Source organism: Protopterus annectens, chromosome 2.part0, assembly GCF_019279795.1.
Source record: "Protopterus annectens isolate FY-2018-M chromosome 2.part0, PAN1.0, whole genome shotgun sequence".
NCBI classification, from domain to species: domain Eukaryota; kingdom Metazoa; phylum Chordata; order Ceratodontiformes; family Protopteridae; genus Protopterus; species Protopterus annectens.
Window position 1 is genome coordinate 690,745,913 of NC_056728.1, and position 27,123 is coordinate 690,773,035.

Here is a 27,123-nt window from a genome sequence, read left to right on the forward strand (position 1 = left end):
TAAATATAGGTGGATTGGGGGTGAGTGGGATTTGGGGGTAGGGGAGGGTAGTGTTTCTGCATCATTTGTAATTCTCAATGTTTTAACTCATATGTTTGATTAGTGTCCTACAATCCTAGAAGTGGGATGGGTTATAAGCTATGTACGCAATTTTGTGCAAATGTACAGATCTTTTTAGTCAAATACACCTATTTCTATAAGACTTTGGACCTATTTTAGATGTTTGCAAGTTGAGCGGTATAATATGAACTAGCATGCAACTAAATATTACTCAAAAGTTTAGCAGGGCGACTGGATGATGGCAAGCTCATGTTTTTGTTCTTTCCCTCAAAAGTTAGTGGTTTCTGAACTAAAGAATTGTTCTGCAATCATACAATGCATATCTCTTTAGCGTCTTGTAAAACATGTGCGCTAAATATCTTAAACGATATTCTAGAATTTGAAGTAACTTCAAAAAAATAATGACAGATGCCTAGTTGTAGACTTCATAATTTCAGTAAAGGTATGCTAACCTAATACAAAACTTGTCATTCTAATAGCTAAGTATATAAAGACAACATATAAAAATCCAGCCCTTTTTTACTTATTTTTTACTGTCACTGTTTCTTGTGCTGAAAAGTTGACAGCCGTAACAGCAGTTTGCAGGGGGGGGGGGGGCTACTACTATATTCTATCATTATGGTTGGGTATCTGATATGCACAAAGACAAACTTTCTTAGCTGATTACAGACTAACCTTAGAGGGTCTTTTTAAGCCTAGCCACATTTTCCAAAGGTGAAACTCAAACCCTGCACCGTGTGTCTGTAAGGTAAAAACCCTGTACCCGTGAGGTAAAGACCATAACTATTGTGCCAACTCTTCCCTCAAAAGGGAGTGAACAGTTGTGGGAGCAATCTCCTTGTGTAAAGGTTTTCACTGAGTGGAAGTGTTCACATCAGATCTGTTGGATAAGGCAGTCCCGTCAGTCACAATAGGTGCAACTGCTGGGTATAAATAAAAATGACCGATTGCTGTTGTTTGGTCATTAGCCTAGCTTTGCAGTACTAATGTGATTTTTGTGAAGCAAAGCTGTCTGTGAATGAAAACATCTTGCCATCCCAATCATGTGCTCATTACAAACTATTTTTTTAAACAAGAAAATCTTTATTGAATCATCACTTATGACATAGGCTATAGTACATTTATATGAATGAAAAGAAACCATAATGTCATTCGCAGTTGCAAAATTATACATCACATATAATCTGTTATACAGTCAAACATTACATAGCTCATTCAATTTCTGCCTTCTCTTAAACCTCACTCCTCCTACAAAACATTATCCTCTGCATGTATTGTTCCCACAATTCCCTTTTTTCTATGCAATTTGCACCTAATCTTTTCTAAAGATCCCACCATCCAGTTTTCATCTCTGTTATTATACACTTCACTTCTAGTACAGTTGGTTTAGACTTTGTCCATTTTCTACCAACTGCTTTTTTGGCAGCTATCAGAACTAAACTCAGGAAGGCCTTACGATGTCTAGACAATTCACATTCTTTATCACCGCTAAAAAAAATATATATAATAATTTCCTTAGTCACACCAATTTGTTCACTCAGTATTTCTGATAGAAGTTTGCAGGGACTTTTTTAAAAGTCTGCCAACTCACTAAACCCAAGAAATATATTCCCAATTACTTCTTTCTTCCCTATCCCACCTCTAACATTTGCAATCCATCCAAGGAAAATCTCTCTGTAGTCTACTTGGGCTATAAAATTATCTATGCATGCACTTTCAAGCAAAGATCCTAAATCTTGGACTTAGTTGTATATTTAGGAGACATCTCCCAGTTGCTTCTTTGTGAATTGCTTATCCAATCTCTCTTTCCAATCCTTTCCAATCTCATCTAACTGATTCCAGTTAGCTATCATGCAATAATTTTATATGACTGGCTAATTATCTCTTTTTAACAGCAGCTTCTGCTCTAGAATCTACTAAAACTTCCACTACTGCTCGTCTTTCACTTATGATCCCCCTAAGTATTTCTCTTTGCCTTCCCTATCAAAGACTGACATCATAAGATAGGCAATCTCTAGCCTGCAGTCCAAAATGAATTAATGGCCTCCTCCCATTCTATTACCTTTCCCTTTCTAATTTTCTCCCAATACCTTGGTTCCTTTGACAGTTTTCTCCAGTAGATTCAGGCACTCCCTTCTTGCCTATTCTCCGTACTCCTTGCTGCAGTCATCCCTAATGGCAGAATCTACTTTCTCAATTCCCATGTTGGCTTAGTTCTTAGAATACTGTCTGCTACTTTAAGAATATACTATTCTGCATGGTTACTGATCGGCATTCAAAATCCTAATTTCTGCAGGTTTCTTAAGAACCCTCCATTTCATCATCATCTCTTTTCACTTTGAGCTATAGCTTTCTGTTTGTGCTATGTAAAACAGCCTTAACTGTGTAGCTCTGAAATACCCCTTCAAATCAGGTAATCCCAAACCACTTTGTTCTACTGGAAGGATCACCTTGTTCTACCTGACTCTTGTTCTCTTCCCCTCACAGATAAAATCCTTCAACTCTTTATTAATTGCTATCCACAACTTCTCCTCTAGTAGAAAAATAAAATCCTGACCTGTGTATAAAACTAAAAGGACTAAAAACATTTCACTACTTGCATTTCGCTTTCCATATCCATAAAATACAGCTTCCAATTGCTCAGTTTCTGTACTACATTTTGTTTAGTCTCTTACCAAATATCCTAACATGCCACAATAGAATCCTTTTCAAGCCATACTCCTGAGTCCTTCATTTTAACATGTTCCCATAAATATGGGTATTGTTTAACTAATTCATATGTGGGTACATAGTTTACAGCTATTGGCTTTATCTTCATTAATTCTGTATCACAAAAGACTTGAAACTTTCTCAGAATGTTCCACAATACTGAAATGTCCTTCTCTGGTTCAATCAGGTATAAAACATAATCCTCAGCAAACAAAGCCAACCTTTCTTGATTACCAGACCAGTTATATCCTTGAATTTCTAACTCCCTTATTTTCTTTGCCAATGGTTCTAAATATAATGCAAGTAACAGGGGGAAAAAAAGAGGACAACCCTGCCCGATCCCTCTTTTCAAACAAAATGTAATCAGAGAGAACCTACCCCACATTAAATTTTCACCTCCAATCCATCATATAGCCTCCTAAGCAACCTTACAATTTTATCAGGGAAATGCAAATGCTTTCATTGCCCTACTCAAAAATCCCTCTTCCCTCTGAATCATCACTTTTCTATTAATGCTGTCAAATATTTGCCTCCCCTGCACTAAATCACAATGACCCACACATCAATTTGGGCATCATCTCTGCCATTCTTTTAGCCATAATAGACAAACACTTTACACAAAGCTGAATCCAATAGATCTTTACCACCTTCAGGTATTAAAGTCACCACTGCTTTCTTCCAGGATGTTGGTGTTTCTCTTTATTTTAAAACACTATTACACAAAACCTTCCAGATCTTTATCATTTTTCCTTTCTACAAGAATGCCAGCCATTCATTCAGACCTTCCTGTAGATTGGTTATACCTCATTTTTTATGTCATCTCCTCCTGTCTTGTTAATAGCTGAGCCTCATCTACCTCTAAACTTAACATATTTAATTCTTCCATATGTTCACTGCAAACTATTGATCCATGTTTGTAGGACAAGTGTGCATTACCAACATTAAAATAATCTTGTGTTTGTGTGAAACAAATCTTATATAGCCACTTGTACTGTCTGAGGGTGAGGAGACAACTTTGGAATAAAGTAACTTTACCCCATAGCACATGCTCATGTTAAAGTCACCTAGATTTGTGGACTAATGTGCAATTGTGTCGAAGCTGGTATGCTTGACTGTGGCTAGTTTTGAGGGTCTGGTCTGTATTTTGTAAAGCAAGTTGGAATACTTTTACACTGGCCATTTTGTATCACAATCAAACATGTGAGGTGTACACAGTCAAAGTGGCTGTAAATACTGAGTAAGGATATTTGGTTACAACCAACAGTAGTTTGGGGTCCTTTACGGTTGGACGGTTACGAAATGGGTAATTTTGTCGTTACTGCTTAGTAAAATAAAGGTCTCAGTTCTTGTTGAAAAAATGTGCAAGAGTTTAAGCAAAGAAAGAGAAACAACCAAAAATTTTATTTAATTAAAACAATATATTAGTTAAACGAGTATGCACTGGTAGCTGTCAGGGAGCAAATCCAAAACAAGTGCATTTATGCATGGTTATATACAACATTTTTTTTTTTTGAGCAACAGAAGTTTGAGTTCTTCTTCACCAATACACAAATTAGTAGTGGAAATACTGCTGTGAGGCCCAAGGGTCAGAAAGCTTTCAGTGCAGAAGAGCATCCTCACCTGCAAAGTGATGAGAATACTGCAGAGGAAGAAGGAAAAAAAAAGGGCCATCAACAAGTGATTCAAATTTCCACGTATTGAAGGTATGCTAGTAACAACTATTCTCCAGAGTTAAAAAAATAAAAAAAGTGAATAGGATTCTTCATACAATGCATTTGAGATCACATAAAACAATGAACGTCTTCAATGTGGTATGCGTAATAGTGCCATGGTTCCAACAAAAGTTATAAGATGTTTATGCACTAAACAACAATATGAAAACATGTCAGCAGAGTTATTAAAAAAAAAAAAAGTTAAAATGTTAGCAAGAATTAAGTACACATCCAAGGAGACAGGAAACGAGTCAGCTCTTAAAGCATCACTTTTGATCATACTCCTCAATCGTCCACATTTTCACAAGATGTACAGATTTTTGCCTCATATTTTGGGTCTGTTCCTCAAAATTTGAGGTTTTCTGGCAAATCATTGCAGACTGAAGTCAACAAATAATGACATACATGAGTAACAGACTTCATATCCCTCAGAAAATGCATCCTTACAAAAAATCATTTAATTCTAGCAACTTTCTAAGTTCATAAAAGCAATGCTTAAAATACATTCTTAATTTTGGGCCACTGACCCCCATTATTTTAGGCTTTATCCATATTTTTTGTTTTAAGAGTTTGAGAGGTATGTCTTTGATATCACTCTCCACTGCAAAACCATAAAATTATTTCCCCATAAGAGAAGACATAATTATGCTTTGCATGCTGAATGTATGCCAAACAATAACCATTTCTAATTATACTGTTTAAATCAATTATGATAAGGAAAGATATTCAATACTTTATAGATTAAACTGAAAAAAAAAAAATCAAATATTTGCACTCTAACTAGATTAATCAAAAGATTTTACCGATAGATTGGAACACGCTTGCCCACATCTCAATTTTTGAAAAGATGGACTTCTCTCTTCAGGAAACACACAAAACAGTGATCAACAGTTATAATAAATAGACGGCAAAAAGAAGAAAATTAAACTTTGGATGCAGAAAAGCTTTGACAATTTCAACACTTTGACAAACAGAATGAATGAGCAGAAAAAAAAAAACAATAGATCCGTGCTGTCCTATTTTCGTGTGGCTCAACCTTTGGGAGTACAATCCAATTCAGACTTGGCCTCGGGAACTTAAAACCTTCAGAGCCAGGGCTCCGACTCCTCCCTTACCACTGTCAAATTACCCAAGTATATTCTTACACGAGGCAAGCTCGGTCTTAACAGAATACAGATAAACAAAAATAATTAAATGGGAACAGAGGTGCAAGAACACCAACTGGATAGGATGCTACTAACTTGCTGAGGTTAGAGACGGACTCCTGTAGATGCGAACTTCTTGTTCCTGAAGTTTTAAGTGATAAATTGGAAAGGGGGCTAAGAAACAGATGTTGAACAAGATGAAAAAAGACAGACAACACGGATCTATCATTATGTTAAGTACATAACTTTCATATATGATGCTGTCCATTTTCACCTGATTCAACCTTTGGGGCAGAATCCCTAGCTACATGATTTCCCTGGTGGACTTGTACACGGATACTCAATGGAACAGAACCAAAGGAGGAATGACATGTGGACTGTACATCCAGTTTACAGTGAAACACAAAGGTATGTACTACAGACCATGTAGCAGCTGCACAAATCAACTGGAAATTGGTGTTGGAAAATACTGCTGAAGTTGCTATGGCTCTTGTGGAATGAGCTTTAGGTACTTTGTTTATGAAAAATTGGGTCTCAAACTCCAAAGGATATACTGCCTGATAACCCTGAAACACTGATCTTGAAAACTCTCTGCCCCAGCTTCAATTTGGGAATGAAATGAATAACTGGTCTGACTTCTCCTGTGTTAAAGTATAAGAATACAAGCAAACTGATGGCCTGATTTACACTGGAACAGTCACCTTAGGAATGAAAGATGAATATGGTTTTAGAAAAATACCTGCCCTTATGAAACAAAAAGTGGCTTACGTGAAAGAGCATGAAGTTCTTAAATCCTCTTAGCAAAAGTAATTGCCACAAAAGACAGTTTTCCACATTAAAATGTAATATCTACAGAATCTGCTTGTTCAAAGGAGATCTCTGACAGCCTGAAGCATCACTGTGATGTTCCAAGGAGGAAAGTTCCTCTTAGACAACTTTAAAGAAGATACGTCAATCTTGTTACAGCCTGTGTGAAAACTGAAACGGCTACCACTTGAACTTTAATTGTTGCAAAACTTAAACCTTTTCGAAACCAAGCAGTTAATTTTCAAGGAGTCTATGTCTGAAAGGATAAGAGATTAGATCCAGCCTGTGGGCTAGAGTCCAAGGTGGACTGCGCAGATGAAACCAAAGATATGGAAACCAAACCTGTTGTAGCCAGTATGGGGCAACAAGGATCACCTTAGCCTTGAACCTTTCTGGCTTTCGGGAAGAATTTTGTAATTAGAAGAAATGGATAGAATGCATAGAGAAGACTGGGGGACTTCCAAAATGGCTACACATTGAATAACAGCTTAATTCTAGCTCTCCCAGTGTGAAAACAGAAACTTAGTAGAGAAAGCCAGTGGACTAAATTTCTGGGTAAATTTCAGTAACTAGCTATTAAGTGCCTGCCTGGAAAAAGATAAATAGTGGACATGAAGGAAAATCAGTTACAAAACGTGACAAAAACATTGACTGGGAAAAATACTGCTGTTTAGCAAAAAGTAGTGCAAGCTCCAGACATGACATCCATAACCTAGAGGAAAGCATAAGGCAACTGCACAGACACCCGATTAAAATATACTCCATAATAATTATTTTATCAACTCAAACAATAAAAGGTGGGAAAAAATAGAAGCTTTAGACAGATATTCAAATTAAGGTGATAAAAAGGCATAAAACAGAGATCAAAATGAAGAAAAGTCTAGCTGAATATGAGACTGCACAAGAAAAGATATTTCAAATAAAATAAGAAAATTAGAGGACAGAGCACGTAGAGAAAACCCGAGATTTTCTGCTGTACCAGAAGCTGGACGGAACAGACTGTATTCATTTTGTGAAAGCACAAACAACTGGACTGGTATTCCACAACATGAATTGTTAATTGAAAGGGCAAATTGTGTGTATGCTCCAAACCTGGCAATGAAAAAGCAACCCAGACTTTTAACCTTTGTTGGGAGAGTGGCCTAATGGTTAAGGCCTTATAAACACAAGTTGCAGAGTTTGAGTCTCACAAGGGATAATTGGATAGGCTAGCCTAGTACTACTCAACCTATTAATAGTAAAGATGCACTCTTACCAGCAGGAGGAGTTGATTCTGACAAAACTGTGGCAGAAGCACAAAGTACTAAAAGCAGGAGACAGCAAAGTTTGTTGTACACCAGGCAAAGGAGGAGGAGTAAATTTCTTCCATTATGCAAGGAATGTCAAGAAGCAGGGGTGAGATTCAAACTACTGTACCCAGCCATCTTCAAAATATTTCTCCCTGGGGGGACAGAAACATTTTTTAAACACATGCTAAGGAATAAATACAAAAGTTAGTCCAACAAAAAGTGAACTGTGGAACAGGAGATCTGCTTCTTGATATTCTGGTAATACAGACCTCAAAGATACTGTGTCAGTGAAACGTTTTCAATGTTTCAAATGAAAATGCTTGAGAAAAAGGAAAAAAAGCACAAGAGATGGTTAGAAGAATCGAGAGTACGTTGGAAATAAAGCAGAGACAGAGATTAACAGGAATGAAACCAGTAACTTGGAAAATGACAAATGTGGGATTACAAAACAATAATTATATTTGTGAAACATGAAAGAACCAAAAAATCTGGAAGCATTGGATTTTTTGGACTCTGTTGAACTTGTAGGGAAATGTGTTTTTCTCACTCTTGCACAGAGGAGCGAATGGGTTAAGGTTCTTAGCTTAGTCTAGTAAGAAGTTTTAAGAAAAAGTAAATGAAAAAGGATACTGAATTTTATAAGGCTTTTTTGTAGTAAACAAATGTACGCTTGGCATGTGTGTGTCTGGCTCTCATGTCTCTAGTAGACTGATAGAGAAGGCTTGGAGGAAATGTTTTCTGAAAGCATTCTAGTATTTTCTCTGCTATAGAAGCACAGGCTGTACCATACATCTTAGCATGGATAACCTTTTAAGTTATTTCAAGTTTGTGTGTGTGGCTGTCAGTTTAGAACTTATATTAATTGCAAGAGAAGCTCCAAAAGTAAGAGAGGAAAAAACAGGTAATGGTAGATTTGTAGTACTTGCAAGGAAGGAGAAATAAACTGGCATGTAATTATATTCCACCAAAAACTGCTATAATGAAACTTAAGAAAAATTCTGGGAAAAATAATCAGCTTTCAGCAAGGAACATTACTTACAGGTGGAGGCTGGAATTTAATCCACAATGGTGAAGATGTATCTGGGAGGCCCAGAAGGGAAAACAAAGGAGGGTAGATTTTTTTAAGAAATTTATGGAAATATTTGACATGGAAGACATGAATTCAGTACTAGGAATTCAGACTTATTTTCCATATTATCCCCAACATACAAAAACTGTACTCGCACAGACAATTTACATTTCACAGGAACATATGCATGTAATTGAAGATCTTGATATGTACCCAGTAACTATTTCAGATCATACCCCTATAGTAACTAAAATAAACACAGGGTAATGAAATAAAAAATGAAACACTTGCATTTTCCCACCTATATGCTGTAGAGAGTGGAATTTAAGGAATGGATAGTGGAAATTATTTAGCAACTATTAAGAGAAGATAAGGGAGAGGGATAAAATTAAAGTGGAGTTTAAAAATAGTAAGGAAATATATGGAGGAACTGGCAAATGTTGAAGCATTGCAAAACAGGTGGAATCCCACAGGACAAGAGGAGCAACTGCAGAATGCTACACAAAAATAAGGGATTACCTCGATAATACGCAGAGTTTAGAAAGATTGCACTCTAGAACACAAAAACTTTTAGCACAATGACTCACGCAACAGAAAGTAGAAAGGGCTGTCGCCAAGCTTAGGATGCTAATAACAAGAAAGAAAACGAGAGATCCTGTATAAGTATTAGAAATAGTTTGGAAATTTTATGAAAGTCAAAATATAGCACAAAAATATGAAAGGAAATGGTACAAATGGAATTGTTTATGGAAGAATTAAATATACCAAGGTTAGAGGCAGAGGAGACTCAATTACTAACACGATAGGAGGAACAGAGATAAAAAATGGTGATGTTATAACCAAACTACAGGAAAGTCCCCAGGAATGGATGGTATTCATGTGGAAGTTTGGAATTTAGGAAGGAAAAACTGATAAAGATCTGGAAGGTTTTGTTTCATAGTATTTTAAGAGAATAAGTACTAACATCCTGACATAAAGCAGTGGTAGATGTAATACCTAAACAGGGTAAAGATCCAGCTTGACACAAGCCCAATTCAATACTAAACCATGATTATACAGTGTTTAGGTCTATAATGGCTAAAAGAAATGCCAACATTAATAGAAATGGATCAATGTGCTTTCTGCAGAGGGGAGGCAAACATTTGACAGCATTAACAGAACGCTGATGACACAGAGGGAAACAGAATGAGGCAAAAATTAAAGTGGGTGGGATCCTCTCTGATAATTTTGGCTTGAGCAGAGATGCAAGACAGGGGTGTCCATTCTCCCCTATGTTATTTACCAATGATTCTAAATACATTGCAAAGAAAATAGGGGACTCTGAAATCCAAGGGCATAATTGGTATGGTAGTCTAGAAAAGCTGGCTCAACCTGCAGATGATCTTACTTTATAGTTCAAAGTGGAAAGGGATTATGATGATGGGGAGCTCAAGAAACATGGAGAGACTGGGATTTTGGGTGGAAACCTTTAAGGAGAATAACAATCATACTGGTTATTATATTCATAACTTAGCAGAAAGTATTCTAAGAAACAAGCTAACACAGGAATGGAGAAAATAGGTTCTGCTAATAGGAATGACTGCAATTGGGGATTACAGACAACGGGCAAGAAGGCCTGAAATTTACTGGAGAAAATTGGTAAAAGAACAAAGGTATTGGGAGTAAACAGAGAGAAGGAAAGGTAACTGAATGGGAAGAGGCCAAGAATTTATTTGGACTGCAGGTTAGAGATCAATATCAGTCCTTGATAGGCAATGCAGAGTACAGGCTAAAAGAAAGAAAATAGGGGGATCCTAAGTAAAACATAAGCACTGGCAAAGTTTTTAGTAGAATCAAGAACAGAAAAGCTGCTGTTAAAAAGGGAATAATCAGTACAGCATACAAAAGATTTCATGCTAACTATAGGAATCAGAGGAGGTTAAAAAGGATTGGGAAGAGAATGGATAAGCAATTCACAAAGAATCAATAGTAGATATATGTATGCCCCCCAAATATGCAACAAAGTCTAGAAGAATTAGGATTTTTGCTTGGAAATATTTATAGGTATTTTTATACATCAAGTAGACTCCAAAGAATTTTTCCACAAGCAGACAGCAAATGTTTGAGGTGTGATGGGGAAGAAAGAGATAACGGGGAACAAATTTTCTAGGAGTGTAATGAGCTGGCAGACTTTAAAGATTCCCTGCAGACTGCTCTGTTGGAGATGCTGGGTGAGCATGTTGGTTACCAAGGACATTTTTTTTTTTAGTTATGATAAATAATGGGAATTGCCTAAACATAAGGCCTTGCTGACTCCATTTTGGCTGCCAAAACAGCAATTACTAGAAAACGGAACGCAGTCTAAACTGTCTTTACTAGAAATAGTGAATATAGTAACACAGATAAAACAACTGGAATTGGGACATTTAAAAAAAGTGTAGGAGCAAATTACAGAGGGAAAAAATAGGAGTTGTGGGAACAACACATGCAGAGGAAGAACAAGGTTTAAAAGAAGGTATGGTTTGAATGAGAATAAGTTACCTCTTGATAAATCTTGGGTAAAAATTTACAGAAAGTATACACATTTTAAAAAAAGCATTTAGGATACTACTCAGTTTTCCCTCGACATACGCAAGTGAAAATGGATTTTCCACTGTCATTGCAACCGAAACCAAAGCTCAAAACAGGTTAAATTTGATACATTTCATTAAAGACTCTCTAACAAACCTTATATCAAATATTGACAACTTATGTCGTACAATGCAAAGCCCATCCTTCCCATTAAGACTGTGCAGGTCTGAAGCCTGAACAGTTACATTACTAGATATTTTTACATTTATATTGTTTGCATATATTTGTTGATTAAATTTCTTAGAAGAAGTTGCACAAGAAGAAATATTTCGCTGCAGGGCTCCTTCACCTAAAAAATTTAAGAAACATTACTGTAGCGACACACAACAGTTTACCATGAAAAGATGGCATCCTTTAACTCAACCTGGAACACTGTACATAGATTTAAAACATGGGTACAAGCATAAAATGGAAATACAAGAACAATACAATAAAGAATAACTTAAATAGCTCATCATAGAATCCATGGAACAAATTAAATGAGGTGGGGAGGTGTACCAAATAAAGCTTCACATGAGTAGCCTCATCTTGATGTTACTAGAAATGTCCCCCCTTATTACATACAAATAAATACTCCATGTAGGAAGAGAAGAGAAAACTGCCATGGAGTTTGAGTTCAAAACCAAACTTTATTACACTTAAAACAGTAGTCAACACCAAGAAGCACTTTAACAAAACAGAAAGGAGTTCTAAACCTTCACTGCACTGAGAAAACAAGGGGCAGATGGAGTCAATACAGTAGTTGCATTTTTAACCCTTGGAAGACATGCATTTCATAAATTTTTAAAAAGCAAGTTGGAAACTCAAAACCTTCTGTTCAACTACAGTTATGATTCTTGCCTACTATGACACCCGAATGTAAGTATATGATGCGAGCTCCAATAGCATACAAAGCTAAACATCAGAGACTTCAGTAACAAAATACAAGTATGTTTATTCCTTTTCAGCTTTTTGTGAGAAAAATGCAATAATCTGGGTTAACCAGAGATTAAGAACAATTTATGGGACCCTAACCTTTCCTTTTTGATTAATTTGTTTTTATGTATTCCACACGACAAAGGCTTGGTTTTTTTCAGGGAAGCTCCTACTTCCTAGCATTTCTTGAAATGGTCAAAATTAATTCTGTTGTGGATTTAATGGAACTGGTTTTGAAAAGTAATTTATATTTTGAAGGCAACTTTTTCCTAACAAACTCAAGGAAAATGGATGGTTGCCATGTGTGTACCAGTTTTCTTAAATATGACAATGTGGAAATGGGAATTTGATTACATCTACAGGTCAGTTTATGCGACTAGCTGGAAACATTACCTGGATGATATCTGTATTTTTCAGACAGACACTCCATCTAAGGTTAATAATTGTGCAAGTTTTATGACCACCACCACTGACTTTTTAAAGTTCACCTTTTCCATGAGATTATTTTTTTGGACATCGCCTTGATTAAAAACATGAAATTGGATTTCTTCCAACATTTACAGGGAACACACCTTTACCAAAAAAAAATTATCTGCTTTTACTGTATTTGTGTTTCTTCCTACTTTATTTTGCTTTTGCGTCATCTTACAAGTACTCAATTGTATTTATTTCTGCTTGGTGCAACTCATTCTAAGCCTTTTAGTTCAAGCACTTGGGCTTCAGACCAGTTATTTTACATTAAAAGGGTTCGTGGTCTGCACTCTTGTGGGAGGAGAGGCTGGACTCTGCCCTTCTGAGCTGGGAATTTCTGGTTAAAGGCTTATAGTGCCTGCATATTTGAACTGCTTCTTACTGAAATTGGTACACCTTGTTTGTTGTAGCATAGACTAGATCCAGACCTGCTGAATCTAGCTTTGTTTGTATAACTTGAGCACTAATCCAGGCATTCTTTAAAGTATTCAATTGTATTTATTACTGCTTGGTAGTAACTTGATTAAAGTGTAGCTATCATTCTAAGTCTTTTGGATTAAGCAACTGGGCTTCAGACCAGTTGTTTTACATTAGGAAGGTTTGTGGCCTGCACTGTGGTGGCAGGACAGGTAGCTTACATCCTTCTAAATTGTTAACTGTTGATTGAGGGCTCAGTGTCTGTTATTCTAAAAGTGTATTAGTTCTGGTTTAAGCACTTGGGCTTCAGGCCAGTTATTTTACATTAAGAAGGTTCGTGGTCTGCACTCTTGTAGGAGGAGAGGCTGGACTCTGCCCTTCTGAGCTGGGAATTTCTGGTTAAAGGCTTATAGTGCCTGCATATTTGAAATGTTTCTTACTGAAATTGGTACACCTTGCTTGCTGTAGCATAGACTAGATCCAGGCCTGCTGAATCTAGCTTTATTTGTATGCTTGTTATTTCCCCGAAACGCTAATTCCACCTAAAACGTGGCTTTTCAGCACTTCTGTGGATCCCTAGTGATATCTGCATTGCTTACTGTACTTATTTCCTTGTTTCACTTGAAAGAAAGCTACTGTTTGTCATTTTTGCATTTAAGTTACCTGGCACTTGCTCACTAAAGCAATTATACAAGTCAGCACTAAAATATTAAAAGCACTACACCCTCACAAACTCCCCTTGAGTACCTTGTTCCCCATTGGCCCTTTTTTTCAATTATAAAGGAATTCCCAATACTATTCTAGCATGTCCAAAGGTCAGTTGTCAATCTCCTCTCCGGTCCAGCTGGTGAATTTGGGAATCTTGAGGCAATGTTACAACTGCCTCATGTACACAGACAACCCTCTCCTCCTCCCAACAAATTCCAACACATGTGAGAGATGCAACCATATAGCCATACTGGAGGCTAAGCTCTCTCAACTCAGTACTGGCAAAACCAGTCAGGAGGAGAAGGAAACCACACTCACTACAATTCCAGTCTCACATAGACCTACCCCAACAGCAAACCAAACACACAAAAACATACTTGGAGGCTCTAAATAAAAATCTGCCTAAGCAGCAGAGACCTCCAAAGCAGACACCCAAGCATCCCCTACCCCAAAACAAAAACATGTGCAACACACAGCTCACAAAGCCAGTGTGCCGAACCATCACAGCCCTTAAGGCTAAACAACACACCTGATACACTTGCAATAGGTGACTCTATCGTCAGGCACACTGACGTCCCGCTCACCAGGCTGAACAAGGAGAAGGTCACAGTGAGCTGCCTGTCGGGCGCAAGGATCCGCCACATAACACAAGCACTCAGGTCACTCCAAGGCAAGTACAAATATGACTCAGTCATTGTCCATGCTGGTGTGAATGACCTGAGACGTACCTCCCTGGACTACATGAAAAGAGACATACAGGAGCTCTCTGAGCATGTAGCCCAGGCCGGTATGACCCTGACCTTGAGTAGCATCTTACCCTCACCAAGAATGATGCCACAATATGAAGACAAGATGATCAATTTCAACAATTGGCTTAAGTATTGGTGTCATTCAAAGGGGATCCAATGCCTGTCAGCCTGGGATGACATGCTCGACAAGCCACGATGCTTCGCTAGGGACGGCTTGCACCTGTCACCCCTGGGCTTTCGGATATTGGCAAAGGCTCTTGCTACCCCCATAGTGCCTTTTTTAGGCAAGACTCAAAAGACAAACCCACCTCCACAGGTATCACAAGGGATAAGAAACTAAGAGTAATGCTACTCAATGCCAGAAGTCTAAACCTCAAGATGCATGCACTCGAAACTCTCCTTAGCATGGAGAACATCGATATCTGTGCAGTAACAGAAACCTGGTTCAAGGCTCCCGAGAGCACCCCAGCACTACCAGGTTATACCTCATACCATGCTTTTCGGCCCCAAAACTTGGACCGAGCCACAAAAGGAGGGGGAGTATCAATATTCGTCAAAGATACCCACACCTCCAGGTTGGTGGCACAGCATGAAGCATCAGAGACTAACCATGTGCAACTAACAGTGGGTAAAACTGCCTTCCAGTTTATAGCCTGCTACAGATCACCATCCCAAGCCCAGGAACCCCACTCGGCCTTCCTGAGAACACTGGAAAATATGAAAGGTCTCTCCAAACACCATTATATTGGGCGACTTCAACTACCCAAACAGACTGGGAGCATTACTCTAGCTCCAACACCCTAGCCCAAAGGTTCCTAGAATTTATAAACTCGAATGCTATGGAACAACTTGTTACCACTCCCACAAGAGGGGAAAGCATACTGGACCTGATCATCACCAACATGGGGACTCTATGCTCCAGACCAGAAGTGTATCCCTCACTGGTAAGATCAGACCATAAACCAATCTCACTGGATATTCACATCCCGACTCCACCCCCTGCCCTGAAAACCACAGTGAAAAACTTCTCTAAAGCAAGTTTCACAGTCCTCAAAACCGAGGTGGAATCCTTCCAACCCCCGGGCCTGTGGAAAATACGGCCCGGACCACAGAATCCTTTATAAACACATTCTATGAACACCTTCAGGAATGCATGGATCATGCAATCCCAAATAAAACCAAGACCCAATCCGCCAAAAGCAGATGTCCTGTCTGGTGGACCCCAGCCATAAACAAACTATACAATAGAAGGAGGAAGCTACTACATGATAGAGCAAAATCCCAAAAAGGGAAGGCATCTCTGATCAGTATTAGCAAAAAACTACGAGCACTCATAAAATCGTCTAAGGCCAGCTTCGAGAGAAAAATTGCACAGGACACTAAGGATAATCACAAGGCTTTCTTTAGTTATGTTAGGAACCTGGGTGGGAATTCCCAGATATGCTCAGAATTAGTCCACAATGAAAAAAAATACACCAAACCCACAGACATTGCCAACATCCTAGCCGACAGGTTCAGCGCAAACTTCTCCCCCCCCTCCCCACCAAAAGGGCAAATATCTATCCCAGAGTGCTGCCCCCCTGACATCTCAGATGCTCAGGTAAGAGCTGCCCTCTCCAAAGTAAAAAACACAGCATCAATGGGACCAGACGGTGCCCCGGGCTGCGTCCTACATGAACTCCAAGAAGAGCTAAACCCAAACATAAAACTACTGTTCAATCTCAACCTTACTACAGGATATGTACCCAAAGAGTGGCGTACAGCAACAGTGGTCCCTCTCCACAAAGGTGGTGCCTCAACGGATCCTGGAAACTATCGCCCCATAAGCCTGACTAGCTTGGTCTGCATAGCTATGGAAAGGATCATCATGGACCTCATAAATAAAGATATTGGGGACCTACAGACACTGGATCTTACCCAGTTCGGCTTTGTTAAGGGCAGATCCTGCCTCTTAAACCTGGTTGATTTCTTTCAGTCACCAAAGCCATTGACGAGGGGAAGGTGGTCCACACAGCCTACCTGGACCTCGCAAAAGCCTTCAATACAATACCCCACTCGGGCATTATAGATAAGCTCACCAGCTTAAATATAAACCCCTATGTCACTAGATGGGTTGCAAACTGGCTCAAGGACAGAACCCACATGGTTAGACTTGCTGGAGCCATGTCAGACTCCAAACCAGTTACAAGTGGCGTCCCACAAGGCTCAGTCCTGGGACCTCTCTTGTTCGGTATATATTTCTCGGGGGTACAGGCCAACACGGAAGGACTGTGGCTGACCAAGTTCACAGATGACTGCAAACTGGGCACCATAATCGACTCTCCAGCCGACACAAGCATCCTCCAAAAGGGCCTCATAGAAACAGACAATTGGTGCCAGAGGCATGGCCTCAAGCTAAACGCCAAAAAGTGTATAGTCATCCCCTTTGGCAAAAACAAAGTGCCCACAAATTACCACATAGGTGGTAATCCATTAAGTACAGAAGAAGTAATTAGGGACCTGGGAAACCAAGTTGATAGCAATCTCTCATTTGATCTCTCATTTGACAACCACGTGGCCAAAGTGGTTAGAAAAACATTTTATATAGCCCACCTAATCATGAAGGGATTCACATCTAGATCAGGGGAGGTCATCGTGCCTCTTTACTCATCCCTCATCAGGCCCATAATTGAGTACAATGCCCCTTTTGGGATGTACCTTTCCGGACGCCTGCAGCAACTGGAAAGACCCCAAAAGTACCTCACCAAGAGGATCAAAGGGCTCAAACAGATGCCATATGCTGCCCGGTTAAAGAAACTCCAGCTCTACTCGGTGGCATACCGCCTGCTTAGAGGCGATCTGTGCCTGACGTATACAGCCATGTCCAACCCGGAATTAAACATGCTGCACCTCAGAAAATCCAAATCCCATCGAGCTACGCGCTCGAGAGACTTGAACCTCAGCACTGAAATAAATAGGACATGCTGGAGGGACAAATTCATAACCCAGAGGCTCCCTTCACTCTGGAATAAAATCCCAGTCCAGGTTAGGCAGAGTCCCTCATTGACTCTCTTCAAGAGGAATCTTGATGAGTGGATGGGAGATCGTAGGTTTACCCCAGGTATCACTTCTGTGTCACTGTTAGACAGAGGCACAGTATACTAACCTCGAAAAAGGGTGTAGCAAAATTAATTTAAAATGGGTGGCGAAAGCCAAACACACTCTGGCTATGCTTATAAATGCCCTAGGGCAGATAGCCTAGTATGAACCAATTCCTAATTACACTACCACAATTCGCACTCCATTAAGCAGAAATCCAACTTGGTTAAATGACAAGTTTGTTACGGTTTCCAGGATGGTTTCTGATGATGCAACACTAGACAAAAAAAATAAATAAAGAAGGTTGTCAACATGTTTATTTTCAAAGAGGACATCCCATGGAACCACTAATAAGACTGATCGCAGATGTTCAACTAGAGAGGACAGGCAAGATTCAAACCCATAACTGGGGGTTGCTTTTGGATTTTAACAGAGACTGATAATTCTGATGATCAAGACGTTACAAGAACTAGGATTCTTCAATACTGTAACACATGCTTCCTGATTACAGAGAAAAACAGATCAGCACATTTTGAACAGCAGTGGCCCGAAACCTACTTTTGCATGTATGAGGGGTAAAAACCGCAAGTACAAATTTGAAACCCAAAGTAGAGTTAGTAAACCAGTCAAAAAGTTGGAGCAAGGGAATGTGGGACTTGCAACCAGTGCCATTATATACGAGAAGTTGATAGTCTTCCTGTGTTGAATGGGGGGGGGGTGTCTAGTGGCATAGTTTATACTGCTGCTTCCACTACCAAAACCACTATAGTCCAAATGCAGGAAAAGGAAAGAAACAACCAGTAATCCAGAAAGAACTGTTTACTGTCTCCAACACCTCGGCTTAAGAAAGCCTTCAAAGAGTAAAACTTCTAAACAACCACCTACCATAAATACCTTCATTAATTAAACTCCAAGTACTTAACTACATAATTATATAAAAAAATGCCAATTATATTCCAAATTTAACCCATGGAACCAAAGTACTGAATTTCAATATATACACAGATGCTTTGTACAACAACCTATTCTTTACATAGACATTACTACATTGATCAAACATTGATTTTTTTTCTAAATTTGTTCCTTGTAAACCTGCAACTTCCCCTTTGTGGAAGCTTTTGAAATGTTCAGCTACAGAGCTTTCCTGTTTACCATGAATTATATTTAGTACATGTTCTAAAAGCCTGAGCTTAAACAAATCTCTTACTTTCCCCTACATAAAACTTATTACAGGGATACTTTAGGGCACATGTAATGCCCTGAGTATCACAACCATAAAATTCCCTGTACCATAAATCTAATCCCATTAATTTTTGAAAGACTTCTAACTATATATTTACAACCTTTACATTTCCCACAGGATAATATTCCCTTTAATGTCACTACCTTAGAAATTCCACTTAAGGGGGCAACAAATCTACCATTAACTAAAAAAAAAAAAATCTCTAATGCTTTTTCCTCTTTTATAAAGAGAGAGACCATAGGGGCTCGAACTCCCCACTAAGAAAAATATCTCAGGGACATCAAATAACCCCAGTAAAATTTAACCAGTTCCACTAACTTAGAACTAAAGATAGTGTACATAGTAACAAAACACATCCGTTGTGTATCCTTCTGCGCAGTTCTTATATTTACTTTCATTTTATTTTAATGAATATTTGTCCCTCTACAAACATATTCCAACATTTCTGCAAAGCTTCTCTATTATAACCTCTGTCAATAAACATCCAAAATGTTCTTTCCATTTCTATCTTAAAATTCACCTCATTGTTACAAAGTCTATGTATTCTTAAAAACTCACCATATGGCAAAGCCTGTAAGGTGTGAGGAGGATGACAACTTTGTGCGTGTAAATACTGGATTCCATCCCGTAATTTCCTTCCACTACTTTTATCTACCACCACATCCAAGAATGGAACTCTTTTATATTGCTGTTTGCCAGGTCTGTTTTAACTACTACATAGGCAAAATTGAGCATCCACTTCGTAAAAGAAAAAATGAACATCTTTATGACATTTAGAAGGCAAGCTAATAACGCATTATACAAACATAAAAACCTGTGTGGGGGGAAAGAGTTTTAATTCTTGAAAAAGGTTTCTAGAGACCCTAGAGGTGGGACATATGAAAACCTTACTGAAGTTAAGGAACTAATGTGGCAACCAAGATTGAATGCCGCGGTTCCACCTAGTTTGAAAGACCATATTTCCATTCAAAGTACTCTTAAAGATGCAATAAACAAAACTTAAGTTATCTTCATGCGTTTTATTTTTGTTTAAATTATTTATTTTTAATTGGTTAACAACATTTTAGATTCCTGATCACCATTTAATATTACTTTAGCATTTTTTAAACTTTTTTAGCATTCAGCTTTTATCTATTACGGCTATTTCTATTAGTTGTGGTAATCTTTTTTATAAGTAGTAGTCACTGTGTTCAACTTTAGTCTTGAAGTCCTTTGTTATGGACAAAATCATTTCAATAGATTTATAGGTCTGTAGAACAGAACTGGTTATTTTTTGTTTTCTTCACCTTACAGTATGCCTTTATCCGTTAACCACAAGTAGCAATGACAAGCCAGAGACAGAGCAATGGAAAGATATGGACAGAGTACAGCAACCTCACTCGTACATTTAAAAAATATATATATGCCTACAAATAACAATATAATACAGCCTCTACAGCTGCACAATTTCAGAAAATGTTGTGCATCATATTGATTGCCTTACAATTCAAATCTCTACAAAGTACACTGGATCATGTTTAAAACTTTTCTGAAAGAAAACTTTCCTTGCAGACAACTGTATTTTAAATAAATTTCCTACTTCAGCTCTCATGCAAATTGTTCTAATTATTCAGCACATCTACACAGCCTTGGAGTTAAAACCTTTAAAACACTGTTTTTAGGTTAAATCAAATTATGTTATTAAAACTTACTTTCAGCCTGTGTAAGTTTTTCTGTGCTGAAATCTTCAGGGAAAGTAAGACATTTTGAATGTCATGTTGTATCCGTTGCATACAAATATTTATTTTTTTTCTGGGTAAAACAACAGTAGGTTCACTGCAGTCCCTTTTCAGACAAACCAGGCCACAAAGACAAAGGTAATGAAATGCACATGAGAGTTCAACCCCAACTGATACAGCCAAGGAACTAACCACAAAAAAAAAAAAAAAACACACAAATGTCAAAAATAAAACCAACACAGACAAAAGAAGGTCATGCAAATTCCCAATAACTAGAGATAAGGAATGAACCTCAAAATCATGGAGCTTTAAGGCAAAACCCTAACCAATGAGTGATAGTGTGCCACCCCCAAAAAACTACCAACAACTGCTTGATGACCCCTCAGGGTAAAATAGTTGCATTTACAAACCATTAAAAGAGAGGAAAAAAAAGGGGGAAATATATTGCTAAAACATGTCGTAAAACCTTAAAATCATTTCCTCTGCACCCGCTTCTGTAGCACCTGCATATCATTTTGGCTTTCCCTGAAATCTCGTTACTTCTTTATGAAAATTTTCAAAGTGCTGGATATATCACACAATCAACAGCAACAAGCTATATCAGTTAGTTGATATTCTTAGAGGACTGGTATGCATATACACAACAGGCAAGAAACATTATTTTTCTGCTAGTGTTTTAGTAGCAACTAAGAAGTCAAAAGGTCCCTATAAGAAACACGCAATAAGTTTACAGATAAAATTAAAATTTGTCTTAAACCAAGTGTTACCATTTCTAAATGTTCTCAAAGCACTAAATACAAAATGCAGTTTTTGTTGTACTGTCTTAACCCACTGGCCATTTTGTGCAGGAATGGGAGTAACCAGAGTGATTGACATGCCTACTGGATGTAGAATGCAAATGATGCATGACTGACATGCCATGCAGAGTTGCATATGACATCAAGAATATTCATTATCTAACTGTAAGAAAGTCCAGAAAAAATCCCAAGAACAAAGTGTTGTAAGTGAAACCAATGAATGCAGAACTAACCCAAACACCAGTGGAAAGGGCAACAATGAGCAATACACTACCATAAGCAATAGCAAAACGACTTTTCATTATATCAAATGTACTTTATTTCGTGTTTAAGTGCTTTCGTAATGAAACATTACTTCTTCAGACACACAACATCTTTACAATTGATACCTTACACATATATATGCAAACTTGTTAAAAACCATCCAATCAAATCATACAAATTTCCCTCCAAATTATACTGATTAACTGAATAATTTAAAAAGGAATACACATACAAGACATTGTCAAATACCTACTACTAAAAAGTCATGTATTAAAATACTGTTTCTAATCCATTCTAGGGTTTTCACAGGTACACGGAAATGTGAGACATGTAATTTTTGCATTTGTGTGGATGAGTCCAGATATTTTAGACATCCGGACACCAGACATTTATGGAAGATTAAATGCAGTGCTGATTGCAATACCAAAAATTTAGTGTACATCACTCACTGCACAAGATGTTTTAGATTCTATGTAGGAAAAACAAACCGTAGGCTAAGACAGAAGATTAGGGACCATGCATATTGTGCGAGGAGTGGACAGGAGCATAGCGCTATAGCTAAACATATACTGCTAGAGGGGGATACTCATTCTTTTGTGTTTCAGGTCCTTCAGGTGATATATGAAACCCCAGAATGGGTGATTTATCCAATAAGACTAAGACAGAAAGCACTGATTTATCATTATTATTGTCTATGTAAAGTCTTATGTATGGATTACAAACAGTATTTTAATTCATGATTTTTTAGTAGTAGACAGGTACTTGACAAGGTTTTAAATGTGTATGTCTTTTTAAATTATTCGGGTAATCAGTTTTATAAGCTGGAGGGAAATTTGTATGATTTGATTGGACGGTTTTTAACAAGTTTGCATATATATGCAAAGTATCAGTTGTAAAGATTTTGTGTGTCTGAAGAACTATAATTACTGCAATAGATAAGTAAAATAATATCAGGGACATCATGCAGAATAGGGGACAGTAGTAACTTGAAGAACGTATGTGCGTGGTCTAGTTACACCTACTGGAAAGCACCTCTTTTCTTACTAAATCATAGCATGGTGTGTTTGCTCACGAGCCAGGAAGAACATGCTTTTAATTATCTTCCGAGTAATCCAAACAGCTTTAACTAGGGCATAGCCAAATGGGCAGATGACCTGTCACAAGTTGTTTGGCAGTACAATTGGAAAATGCCTTGCCGATGGTACAGGAGAGCAAACCAGATGTTAACACAGACACAAATCTTAATTTCTTCACTTTTTCAGCGGGGTAGGCCCCCCCCCTGCAGCCCCTCCCCCTGTGAGGGGTTGCACCCCCATACTCCCCTGCTTAAATATACCAACTCTTACATTTTTTGAAAACAATAATGTAAACAATTCACCACACAGATTTTTTTTTTTTTACATTACATTTTGAAATGCAACATCACAAAAAAACAGACCCTTTTTATCTACTACAATAATAAATTGAGCAATAACAAACACATTCGGGCAAAAAAAAAAGTGTGCTCCTTGTACTACATACACAAATCTAATGCCAGCAGACTCACTGCCACAAATAAAATACAAACATATAAGCGTCACCCTACCTTACCAAAAAGCGTCACTGCAAAAAAGATAAACATCTGCATAACAAGCTATTACCATCTAGGACTTCAACATAACTAAACATTTACCATCTCATTTTAAACTATATAAACTCAATTTATCTGTTACTTCCACGGTTTTACATGCCTAAACACCAGTCTTAAAACTCATTGTAATAATATTATGCAAATAAATATCACCCCAAGGATTCATATACAACCAAACAGAACAAATTAACTCAAATTAATGTGTCAGACAAAGATATTTAACTTCATCATAATGGTAAAAGTGTGTTTTGATCTAAATGTTTACATCCGATTTAATATACGTCCAAGGCAACTGACCTCCACACTTTGAAGTCACTGCACTGCACTTAGACATGTGGATACACAACGGATATGACAGTCTGCGGACAACAGTAACTAACTTGAATATCAGAAAGTCATCAGCTTACACATGCGCTTCTTTCTACGCGTACAGTGCAGATTACGGCAAGAAGCAGAAACTGTAAAATTAAAAATATATATAAATTCTGCAGAGATACAACAAGCTGATCAAAGACTTAAAGTAATCCATTCTACGCACGAAAAGCAAAGCAGTGAGCTATCATATATGTGCACCAATGAAGCAAAGAGCGTAAGCAAACGTAGTAATAAGATCAACCACGTAATAATAAAAACGCCATCCGGACAGATATAAAGTCTGCATTTACTCATATTTTGCACATCCAATCCAAACACTGCCTACACATAAATGCGACCTAAAAGACACACTTCAAATACACTTGTTCAACTAAATCCTATCACATCGGTGTGTACAATTTGAGAAGTGTTTCCGCAGAATTCAAAACATATCGTTATAAATACGTGTGCTAAAAAGGCAATAAATGACAAGAGCCCTTTAATTAAGCAACAGACGTATTACAATAGACACGTCATTCATCAAGCACTATAAACAAGGGCCCTGACAATCTTTTAAAGTTGTACTCCTTAGGACAGTCATCACAGTACGAGCAGGCAAAATGCACGTTCTACTTTACAACAGAACCAGAACGCGTGCCAACCATGAAAAAGTTGCTATCTGCAAACAGGTTGTGCTTCCTCGAATGCTATCAGCAAGCAAAAATTAAAAAGAGGAATTCTTAACCTCTACTCAAACTAGCCACGATTAAACCATGCTGCTTCAGACTCAATGGTCAGCGAATTCAAATAAACATTAACGAACTTGAGCCAGTCCTGGGTCTTCTAGTCATGTAGCCCACCATCCTAATATTTAATCTTCCTCTTTCCGAAACACTCCACAGAAAATCATAGCAGGAACGATACATAAACCACTCCATGTGAATGACACTCACCGGTTCCGCAGTCGCCATCTTAGATTAGTCTGATTCTGTCGCCTCTGTGAGAAAACTCCAAACTGATTGGTGGGAATTGTGTCACATGATAACGCAAAGCGTTTACTCCATATGTAGCAGCGTTGTGCAAAAATGTGTTTTGGATGCTGTAGTTTCTAGAACCTGGTAAATTGGTAAAGTTTTTGTTGTTTTTTATTTTGTTTGTTCTCGAGAATATGACGTCAGTGAGTGTAAAGGAATAAAAACGTGTGTTATTTATTTGTGTATGTATATATTTATCTGGTTGTTGTAGTGCTCACAAGTCCCGTATTTGTTCAAGACCAATTTTTAAATAATATCCTAATTTTCATAAAAAAAGTTACTAGTACTAGTTTTGCATCTGGATGCATTTTCTGAACAACAGAAGGATGAAACTGTTACTGCCTTGCATCATTGGTAGGCTGTAGTCCCTGTGATTTGCTGGAAAATCAAAAATTCAACAAGGTATAAATAAAATCAGAGATGTTCTGCAAAATCAGGGACAGCTAGGTGATATGATAAGACTGTTTATTATGATCATAATATGGTCAATTAAAGGAAAACTCTGCCTTCAAACAAAAAAATGTATTTTTCACTCTATTTCTGTCTTCTGAGCTACATCAAAATCACTCTCCTTGTAGAATTTTATTATGTTTTCTGCAAAATGGGTGTCAGTGGGGCTTGACATGTCAACTTGATGTTTTCTTTTTCCACAATCCATTTCAAGTCTGCTTTATATGAGTCATGCTAGACATAAGAAAGTAGTGATTTATTCACATTCCATTGACTTATAATGGGATTAGTCAGTCACTGTCATTTATATACTGTATATACAGGACTGCTTCTTTTATTTCTTGACTGACCCTCATTTGTGTCTCAGGGCTTGTTTTGTAGTATGCTAAGGAATTATACAGCTGCAGCCAGAACAGTTGCTAAATTGCAGGCCTCTGTTCACATTATCTTTTTGTAGTCCAAGATGACCTGACAGCCCCTCCCCTACACTATGGTAAATGTGCTACTTTACAAGAATTATTTACAAGAACAAATATTTTCTGACTTTTCTGTGTGACAGACATCTAAAGTTTAAAGCTTTACATTTCAGTACTGTGATGCTTCTTATGTAAATTTGTCAAAAGAGGTTAGAACTGCCTTTGAAACATTGACTGATCTAATTGCTCTGTTTTGCAATTAAAGGCATGGCTACATTGGAAGCAGCTGTGAATCAGTGTTAACGTTTCCTCCTCTTTGCAATGACGACAGTGGAAAACAGTTCCACACCTCTCTTGTCATGTTTCAGCAGCCTGAGCTCCTGACTTCAAAATTTTCTCTGTCTGTTGTATGTCATGCAAGTGTAGACAAATTTCTCTGCAACTTATGTGAAAAGTTAAGCTTAAAAAAATGGGTGGTCATTCCCTTCCTTTGATGCCAAAGAGAGGAAATGAATGTTTTATAAAGTACAAGCAGGTTTCAAGTACCGACACAGTACTGGAATTAAATTGTAGGGAGAAAAACAGCCTAAGAGTTGCGTTAAATTGTAGGAGAAGATGGAGTTTTTCTTTAAAATTTTCCCAAACAATTACATACATAAGGCAAATATAGAAAAAAGGAAACAGTAGCCATGTGAAGACCCAGACCCACAAGTGAAGCAGGAAAATACATCCATCTAGCCAGAAAAAGGCTATGAATTGCAAACAACTAAAATCAAAAGACTAAACAGATTTGCAAAAAGGAAAGCACCACGAGACAAAACTTCAGAGTAATATATAACGTATTGTTGAAGTTTCTTTATGACTGCATGCATTGGAGGAAATGAAGGACGTAAACATGAAAGCCTGTGGAAAACATTACTGCTATTTTTTTCTTCATTATGAAAGCGAGTTTGTCACACTGAAAATGTTCTTGACTGCACAGCGTAACTGTTTTTTCAGGATGTCCATGATTTTAGCTCAAATACTGTTCTAACCTTCATGAACTTGATGATATATTTTTTTCAGAAATATTGCCAATATGAGGTCCCTCTGAAAACATCAACTTGCATACCTCTGAACTGTACAGATTTTGACAGAATGTCCAGATTTGTCATATTTTTGGTCTGTTCCTCATAAAATTTGTGACTTTCTGGATTTTTGTGACAAATCAATGAGGACTGAATTCACTAAGTAATGACAGTCATTTGAGTTTTAGACATCATATCCTACAGAAAATGCAAGGTAACACAAGACCGTTTATTCTAGCAACCTTTGGTGCTTTGCTGTTAACGGGGCAGTAGGCAAAATGAGCGGTTGATGTCAACTCAATGCTTGTCTCTCTTAATCCGTGCTAAAATTGCTGATTTTTAGCGAAATGATGTTGAATTATGCTTAACAGATGGAATTACTGTTATACACTTCTGTTTCTTCAGAAATTA

General features: G+C 37.7%; 1 protein-coding gene across 2 annotated transcripts in view; it reads right to left on the reverse strand.

Moving 5' to 3' along the window:
* Positions 1-24,853, reverse strand: part of LOC122793195 (eukaryotic translation initiation factor 4E-like) — an 891,923-nt gene extending 867,070 nt beyond the window's left edge. The window contains exons 1-2 of one of the 2 annotated variants that reach the window (XM_044061026.1): positions 24,699-24,853; positions 20,674-20,887 (exon numbers count right to left, since the gene is read on the reverse strand). In XM_044061026.1, the coding sequence (XP_043916961.1) occupies positions 20,674-20,754 (81 nt within the window). In that variant the 5' untranslated portion in view covers positions 20,755-20,887; positions 24,699-24,853. The remainder of the gene's footprint in view (positions 1-20,673; positions 20,888-24,698) is intronic. The other variant, XM_044061025.1, reaches the window with a different exon arrangement.
* Between the last annotated feature and the right edge of the window lie 2,270 nt (positions 24,854-27,123).